At 36.3% G+C, this 12,791-nt stretch overlaps 2 protein-coding genes across 2 annotated transcripts; both read right to left on the reverse strand.

Moving 5' to 3' along the window:
• Positions 1-2,493: 2,493 nt before the first annotated feature.
• On the reverse strand, positions 2,494-6,338 carry LOC144840324 (uncharacterized). Its single transcript, XM_078696109.1, has 3 exons — positions 6,108-6,338; positions 3,704-3,968; positions 2,494-3,290 (listed from the first exon to the last, which is right to left on the reverse strand). Exons 1-3 carry the CDS (start codon positions 6,205-6,207, stop codon positions 3,026-3,028), a joined length of 630 nt encoding a protein of 209 aa, XP_078552235.1. The 5' UTR covers positions 6,208-6,338; the 3' UTR covers positions 2,494-3,025.
• A 4,251-nt stretch (positions 6,339-10,589) lies between these two features.
• Positions 10,590-11,859, reverse strand: LOC144840327 (uncharacterized). The gene is made up of 2 exons (XM_078696114.1): positions 11,782-11,859; positions 10,590-11,183 (listed from the first exon to the last, which is right to left on the reverse strand). The coding sequence occupies exons 1-2, from the start codon at positions 11,852-11,854 to the stop codon at positions 10,702-10,704; spliced, it is 555 nt and encodes a 184-aa protein (XP_078552240.1). The 5' UTR covers positions 11,855-11,859; the 3' UTR covers positions 10,590-10,701.
• Positions 11,860-12,791: the final 932 nt, after the last annotated feature.

Below are 12,791 nucleotides of genomic sequence, written 5' to 3' on the forward strand. Positions count from 1 at the left end.
ATAAGAATAAGAAGGCCTTGTTTTGTGGCCAACAAGCACAGCTATAGTTGTCAATTTCCCGAATCACGCCACTATAGATCGAAACATCAACGAACCGGATTGACAAATTACGCTTCCTATTTTCATTCATAATTACAACACGTGATTAATTCAGCCCGCCGGTGGTTTGTTTATCTTCCGATGTAGTAAATTTTTTTGGCCCAGTGCCAATTTTTGTGAAAGACTAGTTTGACCTATTTGCCCTAGTGGCGATATTTTCACCAAGTTCCCCAGAACAACGGAGTTTGTACGCGCGCGTAACAAGTTTATGTTGTTATGTTATAAAATGATCATGCTTTATTTTAAAAAATTTTATAACATCTTTTTTATAACGTTTTTTTTTTATTTCAACCATGGGAAGCATTTAAAGTACAACAAATCTCTGCGAAAGTTGAAAGATTCGAAGAGACCTCGAACTCTGTTGAGGCTATCTGCTAATTCTCAGCATCCATCACGTGATTTTAATCCTGGTATATAATTCCATGACCTTCTGCAAATTGCAAAAATCATGTTTAACACATCGATTAAGAAACATTGATCGAAGTAATCCTTCGTCAATATCACGCCACTTGTTCTTTAAAACATGACGTCATAACCGCCACTCACGGCGTTATGATGACGTCATCTTGGGTATACTGTTGGAAGTTCGACTTCGCTGGGAAATGACTTTGATTTGTATTGCATGTTAGAATCGTTGTTTATAACCACTGTTAACATGATGACTTCACTAAAGCACCTCAAGGTTTTCCCCTCCTTTATTAAATACGTTTATTTTGTCACATTATAGGCTACATTTAGTACCCCTTTAACTCAAGTTGATGCGCGCGTACAGAAGCTGATATCCATATCTAACACAATATATGATTTGGCTTTGGCTGCTTTGTCGGGTCCTCCTGCACGTGCGTGGCTCGCGCCAACGTCAGTGTCTCATTGCACGACGTCGAACATCCACCGTCAATACGTCGTTTATGCCCTTCAATTCCCCTGGTCAGGTGAAAGATGCAATTAAGATTTCTATGATATTTTAGCAGCAACTCTTGCGATTTTTATCGTGAGTGCCGTGGGAATAAGTGCGTGGTATCATTAGGCCTAATAAGTGTGAAACGTTGAGAAATGTGCTGCTGTAAAATACTAAAAATAGCCAATTCTCGGTGATTATTTCATCTTAATTTTCCGTAAGCTTGGTTGCCTTCTCTCATTTTAAAGTATCTTCATCGTTAACAGACAATAGTTTGCGTAATTAAATAGCGATTTGTAGTACAACAGGCCTCTAGCCTACCGTCAAATGGTAAGGCGCTCTCACTCGAATAATCCTTTAATTGATGAAAGAGTGTAGAAATAATAGTATACTTTTATTTTTTTTCTTCACGTACACATTTATTCACAATCACAATTACATTTGCAATGTTTAATAGTGTGCCAAAGGAAGCGCGTGCTTCACCTCCAGTGGGGCACTCCCGTGTGGCAAAAAGGCGAAAGTTCCCCTCTACTTTAATAGCGATGCACATAAGCGCGACCAACAATCAAAGTGACCACCACAGGTGAGGTATAAAAGGACAAAAAACAGGATGAACCCTGTTTGTCCCCCGGATACCGATCTACTCATATTATGTGTATATCTCCTAACTGTATAATTCATTACGTTTATGTAACGTCCCCCATGGGATATTTTACTGTTGTACATGAATTAGTCTTAGGCCTACTTTTTGTCAAGTCATGCCTACACATTATTGTATATAATTATTCTCTACAAAATTCGTACGTATTTCTGCCTTTGGCTGCCTTATATGATTGTACTTATAGTATTTTACTATCTTAGTATTGTTTGTAATGAGGTACATAATAGATAAGCTACAGCTATATATATATATATATACAGTATATATATAACCAAGCGATAAGGAACAGAAGTGTTTCCATTCTGAATATTATCATTTAAAGTAAATATTAACCATCAAAAACTAGGTTTTGTCTGTTTAGACCTAAATGCCAATAGGTACGTACAGCAAACTCTTCCCCCACTTTGACAACAGAACTTACGTCACCAAGGTATATATATTTTCTGGACAAAAACCACGGTCTGATGACGCGAATGAAAGCAATACCTGCAGACTATAAAAAGTGTGTATGTGATAAAACATGTCGTCCCAACCTACTGTACTGTAACAATTGGCCCACGGAAGATGGTTTTATTGTCTGTCTGATTGGTACTTATTGAGATGTGCATTGTTTTTAATTGCTTCATTAAAGTGTCTACCACTTTCTCTTTCTGATACTACAGTTTGAATAGCAAGCCTGAAACTACAGTTTGAATAGCAACCTGAAACAACAGTTTAAAAACAACAGTTTAAATAGCAAGCCTGAAACTACAGTTTAAATTGCAAGCCTGAATCTGCAGTTTAAATAGCAAGCTTGAAAGAAGACAAAATCCAAAGCAAACTTAATAATTCAATATCATTGAACGACAGTATACATCATTTATTTTTTACACCAATTACTGTACAATAAGTTCATATTTACATTATATTATATATACATTATTCTCAATTTTTACAATACGCGCGCGTTCCATCCTTCCACCCATTACGTTTACGGATAAATAAAAGGAACTAGTTGTTAAAGCAATACATGGAATATATTACAGCACCATTCAATAATGTAAGTACCATTTCGAATGGCATTTGGAAGTAAATAAATACAACAAACAATAAATATTTGTATTTATGAAAATAAAAATGGCGCAAATAAAACGAAACTTGAATTGAAACTTCAACTTCGATCTAAACACATCAGACAGTGTTCTAACATCTATGGCAGTACAGTATTGATTCTGTATCTGTACATCAGACAGTGTTCTAAATCTATGGCAGTACAGTATTGATACTGTATCTGTATGTAGGCTTTTTGAAAGTGTTACTGTTGGTTGAGTCATCTCCGCATGCGCAGTGCAATTCGGCAGACGATGTGAAAATGGCGGGAAATGTGATCATTGATTATAGGGGTAAAGAGGTTGCTGTTGTTGGCGACGAGACGACTGCTTTACTGGAAGTCCTGCGTCTCCCAATTCTACCGACGTTCGTTTGCAGCAGACCATGAAATCGTCCTCCATTTTCTGACTTAGGCCCGTGACGCATTTACTGAAGTTTCTAAGCTGGGCTTCCACTCGTTTGTGGTCTTCTCTGGCTGTTTGGTGTGCGTTCTTTGTCTTGTACAAATGGTTTCCAAGCCTTTCGCTACGGAATGTGTTTGCACTAAAGAAAAAAAAGCATTTAATTTATTTAGGCCCATACGTCTTGAAATATAAAAGCAACAACCAACCTAATCTCAAAAGGGGCTCCACTGAAGTTCCCCTCACAAGTATAAATGTTATTATTATGTTAAGCTTGGTTCCACCTTAAATGGAACGTAAGGACGTCGTACGCGTAACACAATTAAGGACGTACACGCAACGCAAGAACGTAAAGACGGCACGTATAACACAAGGACGCACACACAACGCAAGTGAGTTGACTAAACACAAGCGACAATTCGGAAGATCCATCGCATCGTGAATGGTAAAATTACTTACGTTACGGTACGCTTACGTACTTTCGTTTCCTCCTACTAGTGGGGAAACCAATGTGAGGAACAATGTCACCGTGTCAAATGATCCTCCGCAACTTACCGTAACTTTTCCCGGTGTGACTCTGGTCTGCATGAGTAGCCTTGTCGGGCAGCAAGAGCGCCAAGTTCGCAACAAGTCTGTGGGATTCGAACCCTAGCGTTTGACCTCACGGTGGTAGTACTTTGTTTAGGAGTCATTGTCGTCTGAATAGTAGAAAAATCAACTATTTCTGTCGTAAACACCTCGACATCTTCGGCGTCCACGTCAGCTGTTTGGTTCACGTCATCGCCACTACCTACAACTTCGGTCTCTTCGGGTGACGAGTCTGTATAGATATAAAATAATAATGTATGCCAAATGAACATGAAAGTTAAGTTGATAACGAATGCAAAGTCATGGTGTGTTGATTTCGAAGACCAGTAAAGCTTTAACTCGTTTCCTTCGTTTGAATGTCTAGGCCCCTGTTCACACTATGGATAATTACGGTGTTTCATCGTACGACAAATTATGTATGTTGTACAACCTTCACATGATTTCCCTTTCGGATACGCCCCGGGGTCCGGGTGCGTCGAGAAAATATTGTTGATTGGGCTTATTGTCTCCAATTCGACCATATTAAATATTGAGGTCATGAAATTCAAACAATATGTTGAAACAGACAAGTGTACAAAATGTCGTCCGACTTTAATAGTTAAATTGACAGGTGCCAATCAGCTTAACCTTTGACCCAGTGCATACTCCCAAGAAGTACCTATACAATACATTGTTAAATACGCGCGCGTGTAATTTCAAAATTCGTGGGTTTCAGTGATTGATAAAAACAGTTCCCGAATAAAAGGTTTATTTTCACTTAAAGTAACTTAATGTACACAAACCTGGTCGATAAAACTATGGATGTAAAACATATAAAAGTGCTATTATGAGATGTGGATGACCAGTGATGCTATCGACCGCCGCGGAAACTATTAATCGTGCGGTCGGAAATAGATAAGAAAACCGGAATTGTTTTAAAGCTTTTTTTAGATTTATAAAAGTGATTAGGGGGGTGGTTATAAGGACACGCTACCTATATCGGCTTGGCTAAAGATAGCGATACGGTTGTTATTTATATTCCATAGGCCCAACTTCGTTTTCACAAAATTTGTCATCAAATCCAGATGTACGTACGCATGCGTTAACTGCGTATACGCATCACGATGTGTTGTGCGTTATAGCGTGGAGAAAAACACAGAGCGTACCATTATTGTTAAAAGTGTAATAGTATAATGCATTTTGCGGATAGGCCTACCTTTCTTCATTTACCAATATATTGGATCCCCCACCTTTTTTTTTTCTTTTGAAAATGTTATTAATATTTAAAATATGTATAAGTAGGCGTGGTGAATTTTATATTGAATATTATGATGACCACATGACACTACATATGTTTTGAAAATATATTGCGTTGACCTGGATTTAGGGTGACCCTGTCTTGTAATTATACTTATAGCCAGTCAGGCTACTGTAAATAATCAGCCCGGAAAAAGAGACCTGGTTAGGAACCAGAAAAAGAGCGTCCACGTCAGCAAAACATGTGTGCGTGGTAAATCGTGTAGCCACAAATGCTTTTTTTAACTCTCGTGAACCGTTTGGCCTATTCATATTAATTAAGCTGCCCTAAATTTAACAATATTTAGCAACTACAGTACTGCATAGTATTAGCCGTACCGTTGCTATCAATATTGACGCGCGTACAATAAGTGTTAGTGTTTTAACGCGCGCGCGTGAAGTAAGTGTTAGTGTTTAACGCGCGCGCGTGCAATAAGGGCATTAGGCACGCGTCGAATTGTGTCGCTTCACAGTAGTGTCAATGACATAAAACGAATCAAAACAAAGTGTTGATGGCCACCCGGTATCAATCAAGTGGGCGTGTAGTAGGCGCGATGAAAGCTGACCAATCAGATAATGAATCCGCTTGTCAACGTTACTAAATGATGTTGGTGTTATTTCGGTACAACCAATTTTGTTAATTCCTCGAGTCGACTATCATAACCCTACGCTTGTCTGTGTACTCGTAAATAATCCCGTTACGCATGATTCCGTTACGCCCCGATGAAAATATAAATGGAATGACAACGCGACGATGGGGACCACCAACCAAGTAGTGTAATTCTTATACATTTTAAATATTTTGTTTTAGTAGAACCAAATAATAGGGCTTAGAATAATCTTTAGTCTAAAAATAATTATAATAAAAATAAATGATTGAAATTAAGAGTGAAATATATTTTTTATTTTCTGCTACCAAAAATATTCTGCTGCAACACAGTATTTTAAAAATAAAAACTTTTGTGAACATGGTGTTCTTTCAGGTCTATCTGTCGATTCCATAGACCTTTTGCTGCAAAACAACCTATTCTAACTTTTAAAATAGCTAAGATCGTTTACATATAGCGTAATAAATAATTATGATATAACATCTTACCGTAGCTGTAGGAATAACTCGAATAATTGATGACCGCTGAATTAACTACACTGACCAAGTACAAAACCGGCAAGAACATTCTCGAAATGTCAGGCTGCATCTTGAAAAATATGTTTTAATCTCGCAAAATATCAACAAACGATAATATACCTTCAGTAATATACACTACTACTACTAGTCACAGTTTTCGTGTGTTCCTTTAAACTTCATAAACAAATCTGCAAAACGAGTGAACGATGACGTTTAAATAGGCGTAATTATATCACGTGATTTATGACGTCATATATAAACAAGCCAAAGAGGACTGCCTATAATGATAAAACACGTGTTTGGCTAAATGACATTCACCTGCTCTGGAATATATATTGATTTTTTTTTACCCTGAGGCTATTATAGAGAATGTATTTTGACAAGGAGCCAAAAGTAAACTGGGCGTATGTTTTTGCTAATCTGCATTAGGATCTCAGGCTTTTGAATAATAATATATCCATAAGGGTGTTCAACCTAGACCTACATACTGGGACGATATAGGCCTCAATTGCCTTACAATTCAGAATCGTAGGCTTTCTGTTGATGACAAAGATGGTCATACTTTTAATGCACTGCTTCCATTCGCATTCATCTTTCATACGTGCGCAATGTTATTGTTATAATATTATTTAGAGATCTTATTAGTGATCCACTTTAAACATTAACATAATGCCGTTCTTTGCTTCTGGACCTCCAAATCATACATTTGATTCTGTAAAAAAGCTTTTAAACATGTTAAGCATATTGTATTTTAGTTTTGTTTTTTTCTAGTTAATGGTTTCTGGTGATTTCATCTGTTTTCTTTGTTTTTTTTTTGTCATTGTTGTTGTATAGTCCTACATATTGTATTTTTAAAAATAATTTCTAGTGCAATCAATCAATGTTTCCCTCGTGTACTGTGATAATAAATTTACAGTCGAATCCATACAAATGACATCACAAACCATTTTATTTCGCACGAAGATAGCGTACTCTGGCTGCATTTGTAACACACGCCCCGGTGTGAGGAAAATTGCTTAATCCCATTAGAAAACACGTAGTGAATATATGGCCTATATTTCGCATTAGGTCTAAATCTGTGCATCTACGGGTGGAAATTAGTACATTTGTCAAATCACAAGAAGACACACATTCTTTCCATTTTATACACATAGAGTGGAGTGACCCATATCCTATATTCATTATGGATTATTATTAACAGGGTTTGAACGCGCGCGTTCCCGGTAGGACATACGCAAGTAATTTGACCAATCCCAAGCGACAGTTTGGTTGATCTGTCACTTGTGATTGGTCAAATTACTTGCGTTGCGCGTACGGTGTTGCGCTATATCTTTTGTGGGAACCAAGTTTTTCTCTCTTCGTGACGTCGTGTGCGGTGATACATGGTTGAATCATGGAGGTATAATAAATCCATGGTTGAATAAATGCGTACCGCCTGCGTGTGGACATGCTGTACTGTACCTATTGGGAGTTTTACCGTTGAGTACAGTTTTTTCATTGAGTACTTATTTAACGGAGTACCGGTAAGCGTTGGGATTGTTCCTAGCGAAAGCTTGCGTTGTCAACGTTTTCTATTCGAATGACTTTAGTGTTGCACAAATTTACCATTCGAATACAAAAAGTACTCAACGAATCTTTATGTTGACAACGAAAGTTCCCATTCGAATATGACATGTACCATTGTTTTCAATAAAGAATAATATTGAGGTAGTACGTGTCGAACCGCAGTGTCATCACTGCATATCAAATGTGTTTAACTTCGTGATGCCATGTACGCATACAGTACAGTAAACAGATTTAAAAAAAAAAAACAAATTACAGATTACAAGAGTCAGTATGAAGAATTGCACGTACAGTAGGTGGTATGCATGTCCGTAGGCATGGTAACGATTTTACAGAGTTCATAGAACTATTTCCTCGTAAAATGGAGGTTTTTTCACTAGTCAACTCTAGTAGTAGTAGGCCTAGTAGTGTTTTTCAAAGTAACTAGTTGTCCGCACCTGTTTTATAACACCGGCTTTGTACCCCGTTCGCATCCCCCTCCTGCGTTACCAATTGTATTGCTCGAAAAATGGTAAAAAGGGATACAATTTCGTGTAGGTCATGTGCGAGTTTACGCTTATTCCAGCAGCAGACAAGGCGAAATGTTTATTGTTTTCGACAATCCGCTTGATGGATCAGTGAGAAAAGTGCACACGTGTGTGAAAGGTAAGATGTTGTTCGAAAAACTGGCAATTAATTCATTTTATTGATGCCCGGTTTACCCCCCCCCCCTCCTCCCCCGGTCTACTGAATATATTATATTCATAATAGTGTTTTGTTTGACGTATTATGTCGATTGGAACGTTATGTAATAGGTATAATAAGCCGTTTTTTATATAAACATTCTTCATACGCATAAACACAAAAATAACTAATATATATTGAGAAACAGGAATCTAGCTATTGTTAGATGCCTATGGTTTTATTGAATTTTGTTGGATGGAATATATTTTTGGATTTGCTTTTCTTTAGTAGTAGCAATTAACCCAACGATTAACTATACCCAATGAATTTTTTTTCCTGTACAAAAGTTCCGAAAATTACAACTCAATGGAATCGTCTTATCGTCAACAATAGCGGGCGCGATAACCATTTAGGCAGTTTTTGTTTTGCATCATGCTAGCTTGGAAGTTGCATCATCATACATACAAATATTTATTTACGGTGTAGGCCTATTTCCAATGTTCTTGTCCATCATTTTTATAGGCTTTAATTATATATATTTACCTTTGAGATAACAATATTATAGGCCCCCATGTTGTTGTGGTGTGGTGCAAACATTGTGAAAAATGCATAGAGATAAAATAACCGTAGCTTTTATTTTAGGGTTTATCTATGGAAAATGGCAAAAATTAATGATTGAACTAGTAGTAGTAACTAGTAGGCCCAGGCCTATGCCTATAAATATTTACCTTTTAATAGATTATCATTGAAAGATCCACCTACTTTTATTGAGTCTTGTTAGCAATTGGTAAATAATTAAGCTAGCTGTAGTTCTTTTTCTTCTTCACTTATTACCATCGATGCCTTTGACGTAGGCTAGTACGCATTAATGTTTGTAAACATTAAGATGGCACGTGCTGTGCAGTTGACGCGCGCGCATCCTAACACGCCACCACAATTATTGGACACATGGTGTGCGTGACGTGCAAATTGCTCAATGACTCAAGAATGTACTATTAATTAATTAAATACAGTATCTTGCTAAATTTTCATAGATTGATGTGATGCATCGACATTATTACCTGAGTGAAAAAAAGAGTAGAGTAAAGCCAATAATATAATAGAATAATAATATTAAAAATGACCGAGTTGACTTGTGAACAAAGTTTTTTCAACCCGCTTTCTCATAAACTGACGGAATCTTTGTTTGCATTATTATGCCCGATGCTTTAAGCTATTTACCCCAATAATAAACCATTTATCAAGATTCAGACAAGAAACCACAATCTACAAACCACACCAGACTATTTTCGTGGAAATCGTAAAAAATAACGCTAATTATTTGATTAGATACCGGTGGCATAATGATTTCGAAGGGAATTAACTGTCGATGTTGACTACTCAAGCGTGATTGCATGCATCATGGTTGCAAACGGTATTACTTACACACCTGATTGTATTCTTGCAATTGATTGGTTAATTATGCATCACTAGTGTGTAGAGAAAGTTTTGTAGAAGAATAAAACGCCTTTATTAACTGTAACCGTCTGTGTTTTGATGCATTGTTGTAGATTTAAAGTAAGGTTGCACCTAATGTTGTAATAATAAATGGGGCGCGGTGAATTCATTACGAACAGTGTCACAGCACAAACTGACCGTTTTGGAGGCCCAAACCACCCTCACCAATAACAACAACATAACATGTTAATATCACACTAGACATAAGAAAACCAATAGGAGACAGCACTAGGATATCAATAAGTGTATTTATTAGCAAAACTTACGATACGCAACATACAATCTAAAAATGTTTGTGTTATCAAAATAAAGCTTCTGTAAGAACTCTGAAGATGGGGTGATAACAATTTGGTAATAAATACACAATTATTGTCTATTTTTTTAAATTTTACAGTAGTAACCACTGAACACACTACACCCAGTGAAATGCACTGGCTGTCAATAATTACTTACACCTTCTGATTATTTAGAACATCGGATAAACTAAACACGATGTAATTTAATTGTAGATTACATAAATTCAATATATACATTTTTAAGTATTTACATTATAAACAAAATTTACAGAAATTAACAATGAGATTGAAATTGCAAATTGGAAAAATACTAATACTAAGTTCGTGAATTGATTTCTCAATGGATTCATTTACATCATAGACAGTGAAGATTGTTTGAGGTTAGTCAATGGATTCATTTCCATCATAGACAGTGAAGATTGTTTGAGGTTAGTCAATGGATTCATTTACATCATAGACAGTGAAGATTGTTTGAGGTTAGTCACTCATTTTCATTAAATTATTGTTCTAAGCATGCGTTATTGTTGGCAGACAATAATATTTATTTACTTTTTCCTTCTTCGTCGTCTTTCGCGCGCTTTTACATCTTGTCTGCACTGGCGTTTGTCCTCTTTGGTTTCCATTCGTTTACAGGACTCCATCTCATCAATAAGACTCTGTTGCCACTGACAGCATTTTGAAAACATGTTTCGCGATGCCTTCGACGGGTAGCATTTCTCAACCTTTCGCATCAGGTCCTCCTGGGTTTCATGTTCCTCAACCAACGGTCCGTGGAACTTCATTTTTCTGCGGTGAGCTGCGTTGTTCTTTTTTTCAACCTGCATTAAGTCGATGTTACAGTACATAGATTCATCCGCAACTTTTTTACCGATTTTACAGCACTTCTTTGCATTGTATGTTCTACCTTGGATATCGGAAACTTCTTCAAATGTTTCCTGCTCAAGTTGATTAAGGATTGCTTTGGCATCGAAGCCCATCAGCCTATCATCAGATGCTTCTTCGTCATCAAAATCAAACTCTACCACCACTGAAAAAATAGACATAAGTTAGTAATAAAGTTAATGAATAATTTACAGTACTACGAAAGCAGTTTGCGGCAGGGATAAGCTTATAGTTAATTGGTCAGATGACGTAATTGTACTTTATACTATACATGTGAGTTGACTTGCGAAAAGTAGATGAAGAAAGAAGATGGTTTGTTATTGTATCCATAGTTCATGAATTGAAACGAAAGGGGACCACAACACGAGGTGAAGATTGACTCTTTTGTATTTAATCAGACGGATGTTAGGCTTGCAATGAATTTTCTAACAAAATTAAGTGTGTTCTGAAAAGCTGATGATCATACAAAACCACCAATAACAAAATGGTGTGAATATCCAAAAGAATTTAGAGATCATGATTCACATTCAATATCTAAGGTTTTTTAGTTTTGATTTTTTTCAAGTCAGACTAATGCGTGCGTTCAGTACGAAGATAAAATATACCGTACCAAAGGTAGAACACGTATGCAATTAATTTAGAATTATGGTAAGAAGGGAAGCCAAAACGCAATATTAAAAATTAATATTAAATTAATTTGAATATTATTGTTGTTTTATTTTGATATTAAGTAAATGACTTACCACTTGAAATAGATGTAACGCACAACATTAGGAAAAACACCGTCGTCGTCGTCGTCAACATGATAGCATTCATTTTCGAACTTTTCTTGTTGAAACGTTATGAAGAGTAATACAGTTGTTACAGATCTGGTATTCAGCTTGTTGGTCTTGCTCTGTGATCTGCCTACTGGCTTGTGTTTGATGCTCGTGTGATTCTTGTCTTTTATACACAATAGAAGCACGCGTAAAGCGCTGAATAACCCCAAAGTGGACATCGCAACTGACCAATCAAAACGACAGGTCAATGAAAGGGTTGGACTTGTTAACGCGGTGATGAGACCTGTTAATTACCAATTAAGAAGGGATTTGTGATTCGGAGATAATTTTAGAATTACATCTTAAAATAATTACTCTTGTAAAAGATTTCAACACCTTAATTAATTGTTAAAGCAAAATGTGTGATGGGAAATGGCTGTTGATTAGCACATCTTTGAAATAATAAATGGAAACATTCGCGGTATTCTGTTTGTAAATTAGTGATCGGTTTGATAGAGCACAGGTGTACCTTTTTTGACAACGGGCTTATTCCTAGAAATTATAAAATAATACAACAAAACATTTAGTTTAGAATCGATATTCTCAACTTTTATTTGGAAATATTTTAGTTTATACTATTAGTCCCTACATATCATGCATCTGAAATACATTACAAAAATTGTGCTATTATAATTATTCTGTCTAGTTTTTGTTCTCAAGAACATTGTGCTCCAAGTTTGTAAAAAGCGCCACCCAAGTATAGGTCTACTATCCATTCTATGTCAAGAGTTTGATCAGATAATCTATAACGTTTTGATAAACTCTTGTAACATGCTGATGTTTCTATTTTCCCCCTAACTGTTCTATATAAACAAGGAAATTTTAACTTTCCATCCTAAAACATGACTTTTTTACATTGTTTCAGAAAGTATAACTAATAGCACGGAGGCCGTTAACCTCTCATTATCAAATAAGATCTAATTCCGACTAGATAA

Source organism: Antedon bifida, chromosome 4 (genome assembly GCF_963402885.1).
Source record: "Antedon bifida chromosome 4, ecAntBifi1.1, whole genome shotgun sequence".
Classification (NCBI taxonomy): Eukaryota; Metazoa; Echinodermata; class Crinoidea; order Comatulida; family Antedonidae; genus Antedon; species Antedon bifida.

Bases quoted from the DNA above. Each gene is read 5' to 3' on its own strand.
- LOC144840324 (XM_078696109.1), bottom strand. From the start codon at position 6,207: ATGCAGCCTGACATTTCGAGAATGTTCTTGCCGGTTTTGTACTTGGTC. The intron at 3,969-6,107 runs GTAAGATGTTAT...ATATCTATACAG, and splicing joins GAGTTATTCCTACAGCTACG to ACTCGTCACCCGAAGAGACC. The intron at 3,291-3,703 runs GTAAGTTGCGGA...TTTTTTCTTTAG, and splicing joins TCACACCGGGAAAAGTTACG to TGCAAACACATTCCGTAGCG.
- LOC144840327 (XM_078696114.1), bottom strand. From the start codon at position 11,854: ATGAATGCTATCATGTTGACGACGACGACGACGGTGTTTTTCCTAATG. The intron at 11,184-11,781 runs GTAAGTCATTTA...CTATTTTTTCAG, and splicing joins CGTTACATCTATTTCAAGTG to TGGTGGTAGAGTTTGATTTT.